This window comes from Pinus tabuliformis, chromosome 3_1 (genome assembly GCF_031772625.1).
Source record: "Pinus tabuliformis cultivar Carrire ecotype Pingquan chromosome 3_1, CPIR1, whole genome shotgun sequence".
NCBI lineage: Eukaryota > Viridiplantae > Streptophyta > Pinopsida > Pinales > Pinaceae > Pinus > Pinus tabuliformis.
Window position 1 is genome coordinate 202196824 of NC_142301.1, and position 18469 is coordinate 202215292.

The 18469-nt window shown below is 35.4% G+C and overlaps 1 protein-coding gene across 1 annotated transcript; it reads left to right on the plus strand.

Moving 5' to 3' along the window:
• The first annotated feature begins 16234 nt into the window (after positions 1-16234).
• LOC149186499 (F-box/kelch-repeat protein At1g80440-like) lies at positions 16235-17293 on the plus strand. Its single transcript, XM_089409370.1, has one exon. It carries the CDS (start codon positions 16235-16237, stop codon positions 17291-17293), a length of 1059 nt encoding a protein of 352 aa, XP_089265496.1.
• Positions 17294-18469: the final 1176 nt, after the last annotated feature.

Genomic DNA, 18469 nt, shown 5'->3' on the forward strand with positions numbered 1-18469 from the left:
CCCAAAGGTTTGATGGTTCTCATCTACCCTTTAGGATGCTCATCCAGAAATAAGCCAAGGTCATGGAGGTCATCATGGAAGGCATGTGAGACCATGGATTAGGGTTAAGACAAATGCATAAGAAGAACAATGTATGACGTGTTTCTGTCAATTCCACTTTCATAAGTGACTCTAGAATGTGTTGAATCATATCATAGTAACTTCTCATCACATGTTTACCCCAGTTGGTCGACTACTTGGGTAGATGTGGGAGGAGGGTGTTACACATTTGATCTCAAATTATATCGCAACATAATGATTCTCCTAATGCTATTGATTTATTAATTTATTCCAATATGATATATTATCCAAGTACTTTCTTATTGTCTTAATAATGGTATACATTTTCATCTAGACACCTTTAGAGGTAAGCTATTCTAGAGTGTATCACAAAAATTTGGATTTGAATGCTTGATACTACATTTGAATTATTTTTATCTTCTCTTTTAAATTTTCATGGAGAAATATATATCATGTCCAACATATTCACCTTTAATGACATCTCTAAAGCATAGATAGTAAATTAGATCCTCCTTTATTAATAAACAACTTCCTTTAATGACCCATCTATGTTCTCCAACTACATTTTGGGTATCAAGGGCATGTTGTACCTTCTAGACGACCTCCCTACTCATTGACATACCTTATAGATTTTGTAGGACACATTTGCATCATTGCAAAGTGTGGTCCCCCATAACCATGTGTGCAAGATCATTTGCACCATTTCCCTTTCTGGATAATGGTGTCCATATGAACTTGCATGAACCTCAATATGTATCATAGGTCGCTCATGCTCCAATATTTATGTGTGTAATCTATTTCCTGCATGCAACTTATACAAAAAAACTACAATGAGCTAATATTCTATCATTCTCACCACCAGCTGCTTCCTTCATGTGATGGCATACCCCTCTCTTGCTATACCCATCCTCAACCAATGAAAAACCTTCATAGAATAATCATCTCCAATAGTAAAATGAACCTTCTATGCATTTCACAGATTAACTTTTAAGCTTCCTCCATCTCTTCCTTTGGTCATGTGCGATAGATGCTCAAGTCCTATGTTCAATTTTATTTATGGGAACCCTACTTGAAAGTCATATTCTTGGGAACACAAAAAACCCCTGGAGATCATCTCCCCTAACATAAGCTTGATGATGAGGTATTTCAACAAAACATGTTTTCTGTGTAGCCTGAACTTGTTCCCTAGTAAGGAATTCCTAACCTTCTAGAGTGCATACATCATTGTCAGTCCTTGATCCTCTATTGTGGTATCATTTTTCTTTGTTATGGATGACTACTTTATGGAAAATGAGGTAGGATGAATCATGTACCTTTTTCTACGTTGTGCATCAATGAGTGCATCTCCTCTTATAAATTTGCAGTAGTATATAGGGAAATCCATCCCTATGTATTTTTCCCTAGTAACCCCTAATATTGTGCAATGAAACATCCAACATTGCAATCATTAATTCCTCTATAACCGAATCCTCGAATTCCTCCAAAAAAGTAGTTACTTTTGATAATCCATCAAAACAAGGTGGGTTATGCACCTTAGTCCCTATCCAATGCACTACCCTACTAAGGTGTGCACATCTTTCAGGCTTTACTTCATGTAAGCTATTTTTCCAATTTTTCATTGTATCTTTAGAGTCTAAAGCACGGGATCTCATACAAAGCCAACTAAGTACCCATTTCGTAGTATGGATTCACATAATGCTCCCTATGACATGTAATGTAGTAAATATTGTTCAATTCATCACCACTTAAATCCCCTATAACCAACTCAAACTACCACTCTCCCTCACTTTTTTCTACAAACGTGATCACTAAAACTTCTCCTTCTTGGAAGATCATCAATTACTGCTTTAAGTTGATAATTACCTAGTTGTTAAATGGTCGATCAATTCCCAATAGGGAAGGTTATGGTAAAATATCGTCCTCAATTTATTTGATATCAAAATATGCACTACTATTGACTCCATCGATATCCAATGGTACATTTGTTAACCTACTAATGAGAAAAAATTGGTGCTAATTTTCTAAGCTCAATTGGATAGGGGACCAAGTTAGTTTTTGCTTCGCGATCATTTCCCAAGTACTTTTAGGTAGAATATTCACATCAGATCCTAGATCAAATATGATATTCTGAATTTCATAATCTCCTACCTACGCATTGAATCTAAATTCCTTACTCATCTTGTTTGATTGTGTAACCTGGTTAACAATGTATGGTGAACTCCACACAAAAGCCACTTTTGTCTCCTTAACACATTGTTTGACCATTCCCTTGAACTTTTCCAATATTTTTTCATCCTCCATTAAATTCAATATAACTTTTCAATAGGTTCTAGATTTTACGTATCTTTGCCTCCAACTCTCTATGAGAAGTGTTCTCATATACAATAGGAGTTGCATGTTCATGAATACCCTCCTGTCTATCCCTTTCTGTGGTGACTTTTTTATCTATGCTTCCTCATAGGCCTACTTCTCCTTGATCTAATCATACTTTGGATGGGTTTAAACAACCTTCCTTACTAATTATAGTTGTTGGACCCCTTTCTTTGCAGCAAAAACCCCTCTCATGGTGCTTCCTTGCATTACTAATTCAACCTGTGGCTAATTTCTATGTCATGTTATGTGCGGAGCCTGATTATGTTCATTATTAAAAGGTATTGCAGCATTGCACCCCAGTTCCTAATGGGGCGGCAACGCTGTCATTATTTTCTGTCGAAAGGGGGTCCAGGTGGTGAAGTTAATCTAGGTTGTTAATTAGGTGAAATTCTAAAAGTAGAAGTAATGTTTAATTTATGGTTATTGGACTTAGAAGGCGACCCCTCACTATATATGATGGAATTTTATTGCGGCTATGAAGGTGTGTATTCTGAGTGACAAAGAGAGAGGAGATTGTGTAAGAGCAAAGAGGGAATTACGAAAGACCTTCTGTAGGTTGTATCTCTTTGTTCAGCCCGATAATATAAAAGGAAGGACTAGTTGCTTTTCTGTGGACGTAGCCCAAATTGGGTGAACCACGTATATTTGTGTCTCTTTTGTTTCATGAGTTTTATGTGTTTATATTTCTGCAATATTTTGTGTGTTCCATTGCTCTGTAATATATAATTTTATAATGTGTCGTTTAGCCACAATCATCTAAAAAATCAAACCATTATTTTCCTACCACTTTGCAATCAATTAAGGGAAATCGTTCGTCCCATGGTTTAGTGCCCTATGATAGGTATATCTCCAACAGGGCTTATGAAAATATTATGGAAGATTCCCATGTTGTAAATAATTATAAAGACCATGCGTCATCAAACCTTCTCAAATCTTCGTTGTCCTCTTGTTGGCCCTCCGAGATCTCTAGTGAACATCCCCTATCCCCAACTTGGCTATTTATACTAACAAGTTGAATTTTATCAGTACTAGTTGAAACCTATTGTTGTTTCTTCAATTCCCTTTTGGCCCATGCACCCAAAAGAAATCAAAAGAGAATTTGCACATTAGATGTAGTGCATGGTAATGGTGGATATCGTGCCCAACTAATTTTAAAAATTAATAAGAGAAAATACACGTAGAAGTTTCATAGTTCTGCATCACAGGATAATTTTGTGAGGTGAAACCCTAAAATTGACATACCTCACACCACAAACCTTTTCCTTGTGCAAATTAGTTAGATACACTTATTTCCATGTAATTTATCAGTATCTTACACTCATTTTCATGGTTCCGCTCTGTTCTGTAAATTTCACACCAAACATTCTCCTACTTCTCCTTATGCTTAGTCAAATTTTGCAGCTGAAGAGTTAAAGTAGCAAGTTACATTCGAACATGCACCATTCCACTACTTACCTCAGTTCCTACACGAGAGACCTCTAGCTTTGGCATGATATCCAATGACTCTTGTTGTCAATTAATTTGTTATTGTGTTAAGGGAATTCAAATGTGTGGGATTACTTCGATAATGAACCACTCCATTTTTTATGCATATTGGGTTTCAAAGGATAATTTTCCCTTTAATATTTTGAATCTCTTGTCAAACTCCCTAACAAACTTGTTTTGAAACTACTTAATGTCTTTCAATCCATAATACATTGATGTTTTGACTTCAACTTCTAAAATTTCTTAATCAAAGACTACTTGATTCCCACCAATGGCTAGATCTATCCATATCCAGTTGTGCTTTTATACTTGATATACCAAGTTAAAGCATAATCTGTGAAGGTAACCTCTAGTTTCCTTATTGTGGACCTAGTTCACTATCTATATGACCTCACAAACAAGAGAATTTTGTTCGCAATAAAAATTAACAACAAGACGAAACCATGGAAAATTTTAGGGGCTAATGTTCGCCCAGTGGGCTAATTTTCCATGATTTTTCCACAAAAAGATTCGCCAATTTCCAATTTTTATAAAAGATGATTCGCCCAAATTTTAGAATATAAAATTATTTTACCTTAAAAATCGCCAACATTATATAGAGACTATATATAAAATCATTATAAATTTGAATAATTTTACAAATATATCAATAAACATTTTATAGTTTTCATATCAAGGATTAGTGAGATTCGCCAATGTTTTTAAACTTCAAGAAAAATTTCCATCCTTAAAATTTTCCTTGGACGAAACATAAGAATCCTCATCTCTACTCCCACCATTGTGCTCTGGGTAGTGCCTCCTAACAAAGGGTTTCCTAGTGTGCTCACTTTAGTACCTAACAAATGTCTGCTACTCTACACAACAAAGTGAACTAAAACACTTTGTCACAACCTCTCTTGATGTCTGAAAAATGCCTATAATTAATCAACATATTATGACTGTAATTACCTACTACCATATTCATCATGGTATGCTGAGTTCTTACCTCAATATTCTTTGAAATGTGCAAGGTGGTGGGCTCAACACCATTCATGGTCTTAACATGTGAACCAAGATACATAAACTGTGTATTCCTTGGGCTATGATGTTGGTATTCTTCCTCCTATGCTTCAATGAGTGGCGTGATGAAATACATTCCTTAGATACTTTTGCCACTTGCATTTCTTCTCATGCTCCATTGGCCTTCTCTTGCCCCTCTCCCCAGGTTTCTCATAGTGGGAGGAATTGATGTTGATCGATTTCCTTCTACATAATTCCACTAAAATATATGTCCACTTTTCAACATGCCACCCTCCATTATTTCTACCTCCATTATGTCTTTATGATGCCTTCACATATGCAACTCCTCCAAAAACCTATTGCTTCTAATGCAATATTCCAACTACATCCTAATCCATCCCCTTCTCTCCTTTTGCATCCTTGTTCTCTTCACCTTAGACCACCCCTAGTTTTTCCCAAATTTACCCATAGTGCATGAATGGATTAGCCATCCATAGCATAATATTCCATATGAAAGGTTTTGCAATCACATAGAAACATTTTAATTGACATAAATATCCACTAGATAAATCTCTGTTGTGGAACCTCCAAAAAAATTCATTACATTACACTATGTGATACTATGGGCTCTATTGCAAACATGACAATATATGTTTTCTAGCACACTTTCAAACTAGAAGTTTTCAACATGAAAAATAGTGTTTCGTACTTATTTCAAATGGCTCTCCCTTTTTGGAGTCCACTGTCTCAGCCCAACTTGTTGATAGGTTATATTATCATCCACTAGTTGTTGAATCTAGTTTCTTAAGATGATCAGGAATTCTGTAAAGAATATATTCTGGAAAACAGTGAGCATGTATTTTTGCAAACAATATTCAATGCTAATTCTTCAGTCCTTGTTCTAACTCACCACAAAATCATGTTGCTTCTGCTCAAACAAACTAGTACTTTCTACCTTCTTTAGATTCCATGGCTCCCACATCCTTCTTACCTAATAATCCCATCATAAAATGATCCTGGGCCTTGCAAAGGAACCCGTTATTGGCACGGGATTAGTCAGAATTGTATTGACATGTAGTCTCAACCAATAAAGCCGTGTCCAACACTCACCCTTTTGGAATCACGAATGAAGTGCATGAAGTCTCACTCAAGTTGCCTATGGGGGACAAATAGAACCAAGATTTTACAGTTAGATGGGAGAGTTTTATATACATTCTTAGGTTTATAAGTTGTTTTAATATACTCACAACATGTTCATTATAGGTTTCTAAAAGGTGTGATTAATTCATATGCTAGAAAATACTTTATGAAAACATAAATCTAACAATATCCTTTCTCAAAACACAGAGAAACAAATCCAATTCATGACTCATATATCATGATCAAATAACACCAAATCAAACATACAAAGCACCCTAGCCATAATTTCCATTACTTCTTCAAAAATATTCATGATGCACTACAAAATTGTACTCCAAAATGTGAGCCACAAACCTAATATTCTTGATAAGCAAAGAAAAGTATAGACATTAGTGCAATAAAGTATTAACTATCTCTATGTGTGTTAAACATTTAGACACGAGACTGACATAGAGACTCAAGCATTAAAAATTTAGACACATAACCATCTCAATCCAATGAAAACAAAAATGGAACAATAGATACCAAGCTAACTAAAATCATCCCCACTTGAACTTAACGATAGAGTGACTGGCTAAATTGAACTCCATTGAACTCAACCCCCTTCCTCTCAAACCCCCTAAGCTAAAGAAATATTATCCCTTTATATATTTAAAAACGTCTTTCTTATCATCATTCAATCAGATCCTGTCTAACTTGTCGAGTCTCCCATGTTGGTCTAACTGCCTAAAATATTTTGACAACATCGTCTAGTTGTCCCGTTCACCTTGCTCGATAAGTAATGCATACTTGAGATATCCCCTAACAATTCCTTCTCCACTTATCAACTTTCCCTCTTCAATAAATTTATTTCAACCTCATCTCACCATTGTAATTCTTTTCACTTATTCATCTCACCATTGCAATTCTGGTCCTTTGTTTGCTACATGTGATATTCCCCCTACTTAGAAATTTTTTAAAATTATCAGAATTTTCCTCCATGGCCCTGACAGTAACCATTGACTTTGGAATCTTGCATTATTTGGGAATTTTATTTAAAAAGGAATTAGGGAGTAGAGATTGTGCAAGCTCTTGGGCTAAAAGTTTTCAAGACAAGTAATATTCAACATAAGTGGTGGTGTGAATGGGCATGGAGGTAATGGTTTGTGTGGCCTTGTCTCTATAAACTTGATAGATTAGAAATCCATCAAGAGAACAAGTGATAAGGACATGTAAGAAAGGTATGGATTTATCTAACTCAAGTTTGATGCCAAACTGAATGTGAGAGAAATCCTATTAGGATAGGAGAGGTGTTAAGAGTAGGTAGGCCATGTTCCCAGATAAAAAAATTGTCATGTACAAACTAATATCAACACTTTGACTATTTGATGCCAAGTGTAACAACCCTTTCTCTATGTTGAGGAAACTAGGGCATCGATAATTAAATGATATCTCTACTTTCATAATTTCTTGTGAGTGTCTTTTCACTTCTTGATTATGACCTTCTTATTGTGTTTTTCTCATCAAGACAATTACCAATTCATGAGCAATAAAGAGACAAGCTACATAGTATATAGGCTATCAGCGAGGGCCAAAACCTCTCACTCTTTGAGAGGAAAAACCAAACGTTTTATTCTTCTCAAACCTTTAATTGATGAATACCAAGATCATGACACAGACCCTTGACACTAGATCCCTTCCAAGCCCAAGTCACAAGCCTCATATTTATCGTTAGATCAATGCTTCTCTTCTTCTCCTTCTTCTTCTTCTTCTCGACTTCCTTTAGAAATTTGACCACTTCTTGTAGGTTTACAAATTTTTTCTTCGTAAGAAAAACCCTAGATCAGTCTTCTGATGCTTTAATGGTCTCCTTATATAGGGAGACTTCTTTCTCTTCTACTCGATTTCCTTCACTGATGTCTTCACCCAATCTAAATCACCCATATATGACTATAACCTTCGGACACCTTCAAATTCATAATATTCAGACGTGTGAGGGTGGATTAGCCCAAAAACAATCCCATAATCATGTAACATCCTTCACTATCCTTTCTTCTTTCTTTTTTGATGTTAAGGATCCTTATATAATGAATTTCACACTTGATTATCTCATACTTTCTTAACCAAATTTTTGTCCTACAAATGAGCCTCGGCACTACTATATATAGTGATTTTTCCATGAATATTACGCCAACATGATCACTATAGTAAGCCAACTTTATCTTTCTATAATTTTCCCTTTCATTGTAGGAAGACTTGAGTGAGGAATAGTGCCAAGATCTTGTAGGGTGAATGACAAAAAAAAAGTTGACTTCTACAATGTGTAACATGCCTTCAATACATGACAACAACTCTTTAGACTTTTATTACTAGATGACGAAACCCCTAAAGGCTCTCAATGGGAGCCTTAACTAAAAATAAAATCTCTTGCTCATGAAACCCATGAGTCAAGTATTATAATAATTTTATTTTTCTTCTTTCCATATTTTACATAAAATAATAATTACATGTCATTATGAAGACTGAACCTAGTTACAATTTTTATCACTCCCTCTTAACTAGGGAGGTATTCATAATGGTACTTGGTCATTCTTAATCTAAATAATTTCTCATAAGAAGAGTTGGATTGGTAACCCATCTCTATATCATCATATCAACCAACATTGTCACATATCAAGGCTTCACTAACAAATCTATCTCTCCACAAGATTTGAGCTCAATGTTGGGGAGATAAATGATTTATAAACACCCTTACCATTGTCTCCTTGGGAACATACCCCACCTGGGTTCTCAGGTTGTGTTCCATCAGGACTACTCTTATCTTTGATTCCAAACTCCCAATTATTACCTTGGATCCCAAATCCTCCAAGAATGACTACTATTATCTTGGATTCCCTACCTCATCCTCAAAGAGCATAAAATGCCAGATGATTACAAAATCCTCCATTCTATCTTCCCAGGTGAAGACCAGAATGATGTGTCTATCTATACCTCTTAATTAGGGAGGACATATATATTCCAATAAAGGAAGTTACTCATTCCTACAAAAGAAATGTACATAAACTCCCTCTTTCTTAGGAATTTTCCAAGTTTCTTCCAAGTAAGAAACTTGTTTCCAAGCTCCCTCTTAATTAAGGACCTACAATAGCTCCTCAGATGGAGAAGAAAAGATAACCAACTTCTTGAAGAGATCCTTCCTTCTATGTCATGGATTTCTTCTTTGTTATGGATTCTTCATCTTTTGGTATTTATTTTTAGGGAAGAAACCATCCATCACTCTCATCCATGGGTCAGTCATTTTATTATTCCTTTCATGAGGAAGTGATCCATCAGTCCACATCTGGCCTTGCTTCATGTCATGATGCTTTCTTCACACTATCTCCTTTGGAAGGATATTACATCCTTGTACATGGTTCTCTTCAAAGACATTCATAGATCTTCCCTTGGAAACCCTGCATAAGCCCATCCAGATATTTCTTCAAAAATAAAGGAATGAACATTAAAAGCATTAGCTTTGTGATGGTATTTCATCCTAATATCTTCTAGTTTGTATCAACATCCAACATACATATCGACACATCTCCAAAGATTTATATTTTCAAGGATATCTTTCTTTTTTAGTCTCCATCAGTGTCTTCATATATTCCAATGATATATCATAGTAAAATCTTGTTGATCTTTCAGATATTGATTTCCTTTACCATTGTTGCATTTTCCATGATCTATTACTTCCTTTCTTCACACATCTCATTCCCAAGAGCTTATAATAAGAGTTCCTAAATTATAGTCAGCCACCTCATACTTCACATGACGACATATTATGTTGATTTCATCTACTGAATGTGTGACCCATGCATTCCTTCATCCCTTTGAGTGAGGATATCCTTACTTTTTATCATGCTATTAAGATATATCATTGGTTCATGATATATGCAACGATATGACATGACTTGCACAAAATCAAATATAAGCACACATACCATTTTTCCTTTGGGTCATCGAGACTCCAAGCAACAACTTCTTCTGAAAGAGCTTCAATCCCCTGATCTGCTTCACTTTTATATCATCATAGCAGCATCTCATGCATTCTATGAGTTTCAAATTCTTGATGAAACACATTCTTCCCCTGGTGATCGGTGAACCTTTCAATGAAGATCCATTTAAAGGATCTTGAGGATGTTTCATATCTTATTCTGCAGATGTTACCCTTTTGATTGGTGTATGATGAGCCTTGTCCTAGATGGGTTCTTCCTTTATCCAATAAGTGTCATTTGAGCTTTCAATGATGTTTCCAAGAGATATATCCTTCATAGTTGACTACCATATATTTTGTTCCTCCATATTACCTATGGTAATCTGATGAGCTCTTACTTCTAATGCTTCTACCATGATGTCATTTTCAAATATGACTTATCCTATATTATTTCCAATGGTTCCTATCTATATAGCGATAATTTACACAACTAAAGAGTACTTTAGTGGAGCATATTATCTCATTCATAGTAGAGATCTCTTGCTTCCTCGTTCTTAAGCTTCTTCATCTCAGGTTCTTCCATTTCTTCGGTAATATGTGCTTTGTCCTTATTTCTCTTGTTATCATCCTTCTTAAGTTTAGTACAATATCTTCTATAGTTCCCATATTCATGTCATCCATAACATTGAATCTTAGCCATGTTCCTCTTTTTCTAAGGGCCAAATTTACAAAACTTGTCTTTTCTCTTTATGATAACAAGATATGCTTGACTTTTCTTATTTGATCCAATGTTAGTTTTTTCCTTTATCCTAGTCTCTTCAATATTGCATAATGACCATATATCCTGAAAAGGAGTGGCTCCTTCCTTCCCATAAATATCTGAAGTGAAATTACCCCATTCCTCTCTTAGTGCATTTATTACTATAATGGTCATTTCTTTGTAAGACATTATTTCACATAGATCTTGAAGTTGATCTCTTATTTCTGAAATCCTCATGAAATATCAGGCTATTATTTCTTCCTTTGAAGTGTTCAAAATGTAGAGTTACTTCCTTAGAGAGATGAATTCTCCTGCGGTACTTACGGAAAACAACTCTAGCAATTTGTTTTTATATCTTTTGAACTGCTTAATTTTGATACACATGGGATGAGAGAGCCCTTAATGGATTATATCTCAATCCTCTAGGCCCTCACTACCCCTTTCATGTATTTAGAAAATGTTATAGAATATTATTTAGGAGGTTGGGTTATTGACCCCTTAATGTGCTCGATGACTTCATTCTCAATAAGATTTATATGTGTTTTTTTCTTCCATGTAGAAAAATTTGAAGCTCCAACTAATTTGTTTCTACCCTTGTAAAAATACATTTTGATAGATTGAGATGAAGTCATAAATATACTTACTTGAGTAGATGCTTCTTTTTGTAATTTCTTATTCCTTTAACTTGATAGTGATATAGATCATAGAAGACTACTTCTTGATAGATTCTTTCTACAAGAGTAATCCTTGTTCCATTTTGGAGAGAGATCACTTTGTTGGAGTTCTTCAAAGGTTAAATATTTGATTTAATGAGAGACAAATTGTTTAAGAAACCCATTTGAAGATGATGACAATTTTATTTGATCTAACGTTCTTTGGTTTTTTGAAAAATCTTCCACTCCTTAGATGATGGTTGAGAGAAGTTCCTAGAAATTCTTCTAGGGTTTCTGGTATTTTTTTTTTCTACTTCATCCTTTATTATGATCCCAAAACTTTTTCCAAACACGATTTATTTAATCTAGTGTTTTGGTATGATGTATATCTTGAAATTGTGCTTTGATATCCTTCCACTAACATTGGTGCCTCTATTTGATTAAATGCCCCTTCTTGACTTTGTCACCTGATCCAGGTGGATGTTGGTGGCCACCCACTTATCCCATTTTGACCCTCACAACTGTCTCTTTTAGTTTTTCAGTTTCTGTAATTGTAGCACAATTTACTATTTTTAGTAGTTTTTCAGGTTGTGAACTTCTGGAGCCGTTTTGAGGCACTAAATGACATTTTTTGGGAATTATAGGAGCAACATGGGTCCATGGACTAATGTTTCTCTTCCCAAAGTTGTAGTGCTTTGATAGATATTTCTTACGAGCTATTGAATACATTAAACGGAGATTGGGTGTCCAAGTTACGACCCCAGGAAGTTGATGTACCAGTTTACCCAAAACGGGGCTCACAGTTTGGTGTTTCATCTTCTAGGGTTAGGTTTTTGGATGTTAAGAGTTTTCCATTGTTTCTCAACAATAAATGGGGCTTCGAGCCTCATTGTAACACAGTTCAGAGGCATGTAGGCACCACATCTCTTCTCAGAGATAAGCTACCATCGCCCTAGCTGGTTTATTTCCATTTCTATTTGTAAGCATATTTCATTATTTTACATTAATGGAATGAAGTATTATTTCCGCTTCAACTCTATGTTTATGGTTATCTATGTAATTTGTTCCATTCCTATTTAATTCCAAATCATCACCTTAGCTCCAATACCATGTTGAGAAATCCAGGGCACCGATAGTTAGGTGCTTTCTCTACTTTGATAATTTCCTCAAAGAGTCTTTCCACTTCTTGATTATGATATTCTATTTCCCATGTTACTATTGTGTTCTTTTCATCAAGACAATTACCAATTCATGAACGACAAAGAGACAAGAGACACAATATATAGGTTGTCATCCATGGCCAAACTTCTCGCTCTTTGTTAGAAAAAACCAAATAAATTCTCCTTTTAGAACCTTCAATGTATGAATACCAAGACCATGACAAAGACCGTTGACACTAGATCCCTTCCACGGCCAAGTCAGATGCCTCCTATTTAACCTTATATAAAATCTCTACTTCTTCTTCTTCTTCTTCTTTGATTCCTTCAGAATTTTGGCCCCTTCTTCTAGGTCTGTAACCTTTTGCTTCATAACTAAAACCCTAGATCCATTGTTTGATCCTTGAATGGTCTCCTTTTGGAGGCAGATTTCTTTCTCATCTACTTGGCTTCCTTAAGTGGAGTAGTCACCCAATCTAAATCACCCTTGTATGATTGCGACCTTCAACCTGATTCAAATATGTAATATTCACATGTGTGAGGATAGATTAGCCCACAAAAGTCCCACAATAATGTCACACTTGATTATCCCTTAATTTCTTTCCTGAATTGTTTTCCTCCAAATGAGGTTGACCACTACTATATATAGTGGTTTTTCCATGACTATTAGGCAGACATGATCACTTGTGTAGGCCGACTTTATCTTTCTAAAGCTTTCCCTTTCATTATAGGCTGTCTTGAGTGAGGACTAGCGACAAGTTCTTGGAGGGTGACATATAAAAACAAATTTGACTTTTACAATGTGTAATATGCCTTCAATACATGACAACGACTCTATACACTTTTATGAATAGATTAAAAAATCCCTAAAATATCTCAATGGGAGCCTTAAATGAAAATAAAATCCCTTGCTCATGAAACCCATCAGTCAGGCATCACAATAATTTTATTTTTATTCCTTACATATTTTACATAAAACAATTATTAAATGTGATTATGAAGACTGAACCTAGTTACACTTTTCAACGTTGTAATCCCTTTTGTAATTTTTATGATGAATTGTAATTCATGTAATGAATTGTGGAAATTTAAATACAATGAATCACTAAGCAGAGTGGACATGGATTTAGTGTTTTGAGGAGGAGTTGCATGGAAAGTTGACAATTCAAGGCTATGAATTAATGGCCACCAACCCTGTGATTGAGTTTTAATGACCTGCATGGTAGGAAGGGAGATTGAGTATGGGATACCTAAATGGATGATTAGCCCATCACCCCCTTATCATACATCATTGGTTGCATTGTGTAGACAAAACATGAGGGCCCTGAAAAGGGGTCGGTGGGAGAAAAGATTCAACTGAGACATAATAATGGATAACGATTAGGGTGATTTTCACAAAACAACATAGAGAGAGTGCACTACAAACTATGGAAAATAGAAACAACACACTATGAAATAACAATGGGTTGTTTGGAGTAGGAAATTGAAAACATAGTTGTGGGTTTTGGGTTCTTTTATGTTGGGATACACATACAAGGGCTTACAATTAAATCTTCGAGAGTGAAGGAGAACCACCGGACGAGGTTGATGCTAGAGTGGAGGCACAAGCTGTAGCATAATGAAATGAAGGAATAGGTAGATATGTAGAGTATTTGGGAGCCCTATTGGGTTGAGGAAGTAGAATTTATGTGTTATTTTGATCCCTAGTTTGCAGTGGATTAGGGTTAAGAAAAATGCATAAGAACAACATAAATATTACTAAAACAGACTAGATGGAGAGAAATTTTCTCCAAGACGATAGATGGAGAAAATGCATAAGAACACTATTGGTAGTTCCTCTCTGGATGTTATTTCCTCCTATTTCTACTCATTGCGGAAAGAAACCCTCACTACATGACTGAACCATAATATACATGGATATGGATGCACATTTCGACTGAGAACCTCACCTCACCAGCCCATGCCTTCTCTAATCTAGGTATATTGGTTACATTGGTTATTTCTTGTATTTTTTGATGTATTTTTACTTTTGGATGTTCTAATTTTTGTTTGCAAGAGGTAATATTTTTGCTTGCAAGTACTTCCCCCATCAATTTTTTTATCAAATACCTTTTCTTTCCTTGTCCCCTCCATTTGAATCTTATACGTTCGAGTAAATTGAGAGTTTAATTTTTCCCAAAATTTTGATGGTTCTCATCTACCCTTTGGTATGCTCATCCTGGAAGAACCCAAGGTCATTGAAGTCATCATGGAAGGCATGCGGAACCATGGATTAGGGTTAAGAAAAATGCATAAGACCAAAATAAATATTATGCAAACAAACTAGATGGAGAGAAATTTTCTCCAAGATGAAGAGATTCAAGAGGATGTGAGAGATTGGGTTTGAGATACAAGAAATATCTACGTCAATCATATGATATATCTTCAAATTTTCATTCTCTATTAGCATATGAAGTCAATGTGGGTAAGGTGCTTTTGGAGAGAAGTGAATTTGAGTAATAAATATTCATATGTGTTGATGCCATCTAGATATAGATAAATAAATTAAATAACAAAGTGCCTCACTAGTTGATAAGATTGTTGATGTGGTCTTCCCAAATTTAGTAAAGGAGAATGAGAATCCATAAGAAATACCTAGGGACTCTCCTTCATATATGTTAAGTTGATAATTTTTGTTTATCTTGACTAAAAAAATATGCTTCTCATGTTAATTATAGGTATAGATTATATAGTAACTCTACATTAGAATGTTTTTGTTCTATTATTGCATTATCATATCAATATAGTAATATCGACAAAAACTCTATGCTTGTGGTATGCTATTGTTGTTGTTTTCCTAATGGTTGGTCAATAACCACAAGAAAGTACCTATTTTATTATTTAATATGAAATTGTTGCTTATATTACACAAAGAACCAACATAAAGAACAAAAACTAAATTATTAAATAAGATCACCTAATTCATAGTAAAGCCTCGTATTAGAGATTTCAGATCCTAAAAAGACTAGGCTTAATAGAATTTATAGTATTTGTGATATTAAAAAGGCTGAAAACTAATAAATTTAGTTAAAACCATGTTAAATGTCAATTTCAAAATATTGAGAATGCCTTGTTGATCTTTTCTCTCCTCTCTCTAGTTTTACTTCCTTACTTTTTATATTTGTAATTTATATTACTTTAACTTGTATTATGCCAAATAAAAAATGTATCATCCACTCAAAATATTAAATGATTTGAAAATATTTTACGTAGTTTATATCTAAAAACATATAGCACAACTTTAATATTCATAATAAATAGAAAATTTTAATATTCATAATAAATAGTCATAAATATAAATATAAATATAAATATGAATATGACTATTTTAATTATTAATTATAATCAAATTAATATGGATGGACATTTCTGGGCTGTAGGGAACAACGAAAATGGTAGTCATCCATTAAAGTCGGCCAATAGTTCACTTCAAGTCAACTGCTCAAGGTATTAATAGAAAGAATTATATGTCAATATAGGCAGCCAAGAGACAATAGCGTGTTGGTAGAAAGAATAAAATCTCAATATACGCATCCAAGAGACAAAAGGGGGTTTCTGAGGTAACACTCAATTTCCAAGCAACATTCATTTACCGAATCTCTCATCATTGCCAATAATGGAAGATTTTCTGAATGTTCCTACTGATATCCAACGGCAAGTGTTGTTGCGCGCTCCTTACATATCACACGATGAGTTGAAGGATGTGTGCAGAAGCTGGAAGGAAATGATGTGTAGTCCCCGCTTCTATGAGGACAGAAAGACCTATGGCACGAGCCAAAATTTGATATGTCTTATTCAATCAAATCTCACTCCCGCTGTTTATGGAATAACAGTATACGACCCTGTGGAGAAGACGTGGGAAAGGACACCACCTATTCCTTGTCCTTTTGATCTTATTCCAATTGTGACCGTGTTGGTTTCTGTGAATGAAAAGCTTGTCGTGTTTGGAGGATGCTTTATCGAAACTGAGATGTGGGTGAGGTTGGACGTTGTTGTCTTCATCTTTGATTTTGTGTCCAAAAAATGGCGCCGCGGCTCCAACATGCCCACTAGTCGTATCAACTTCGCTTCTGCAGTTTCTTCTTCGAAAGGACTTATCTACGTGGCTGGTGGCGAAGATGAGAATGGCAACTCTCTGTCCACTGTGGAAGCTTACGACGTGGAAGAAGACAGGTGGGAAATCTTGCCTCCCATGACTCAAAACCGCTATGGACCTGCGGGTGTTTACCTGGACGGGAAATTTATGGTGATAAGTGGAACGCCATCTGGTGGAGCAGTCGCAGCCTTAAGTAGCGCGGAAGTTTTTGATGAGGAGACGGGCGGTTGGCAGACGCTGGAAGACATGTGGAGTTTACGAAGGCGTATTATGGAGCAGGATTCTGATGTTGTCTGTATATGTGATAACCTGTACGTGATCGTTTCAAAACAAGTGATGAAGTATGATGCTGAGAAAAATGCGTGGATGCCTGTAGCTTCTGTTCCACAAAATTTAGAATTTATTTTCTGTGCTGCACCGTGGCGTGAGTGGATTTTTGTAAGTGGCGTTAATGAGAAAGATTATCCGATCACCTATTTCTTTCAGCCGTCAACTGGGCAGTGGAAGGCTATTGACGCAGGGCAAGTGTTTGCTCGTTATCCTTATCCTTTTGTATCAGCTGTAACCCTCGAAATCTGAATATTCCCTTCTTTTCCATATGTTTTATATTTCGCATCATATATAATGTTTAGTTATTTTTAAATGGTAATATTGAAATTGCTTTATATGTTATTTGATCTCGGACTCTGACTAGCGTCCTTCACTTATTTTGCTTTAAATATGAACCGTAATTTAATCCCATTTTGAAAAAGAACGATTATCATTAATCTCTAAGACTTGTTCTTTAAACAAATTTAACTTTGGGACAATTAATGTTATGCGCCTTACTGTGATATGTAGAGTTTGGTTGTTCCATTTTTTTAAATAGCATTACAATATATGCAAGAACTGCTTTACAGGAGCAAAAACATTACCCATAACATTCGAGCATTAATGGTGTCTCTGTAATAAACTTCATTGTTACAATTCATGAAGTCATGGACATATGGAAGGTACAATATGCAATTTTGACTCTTTTCTCTAACCGTTAAGATGAATCGATTTTTAATTAGGTGCAATGTCTTTGTTGATATATTAAGAGTGTATGATCAATTCTCTTTATAAGGATTTGTGAGTTTCCATATATAAAGCTGATTGCATTGTTAGTTTTAAGGATGAGACCATTGATGCCAAGGCCAAGAATCCTCAGTTGAAAACTAGTGGGCGATCTCAGAGGTAAAGCCATTTATCAGACAGGATCCTGGAACGCCATTCCTGGGAAACGAGGACTGTATTCAAAAGATGTGTGATGTGAAGAGAAGCAAGAATTATGTGGATCACCTCATCTGGTACCTGTGAAATACACGGTGACGATCCCTCAAAATTATCCATCGATTCACGAGTAAGCACTAACTAGCACTAACTCGAACGGATGCTTTGGAATTACGTATTGTGATATAAAGACTTTTTTGGACTAAATGTAGAAGAAGACGTGCGTTTTTTGAATTTAATTGGATTAAATTCAAATATTCTATATTTTAAATTGTACATGTATGGTATGAAGAGTATATATATTCTTCGGGCCCACTGAGCAAGGATCTGGAACAAAGAATCCAGGAGGGCTACTGGGCTTGGCTTGAGAGGGGGTGGTGTACATGTATGTTATGAAGAGTATATATTCTTCGGGCCCACGGAGCAAGGATATGGAACAAAGAATCCAGGAGGGCTACTAGGCTTGGCTTGAGATGGGGTGGAACGACCATAAAATTCATAGTA

Excerpts from the sequence above, each read along its gene's own strand:
- LOC149186499 (XM_089409370.1), top strand. The coding sequence starts at position 16,235 with ATGGAAGATTTTCTGAATGTTCCTACTGATATCCAACGGCAAGTGTTG.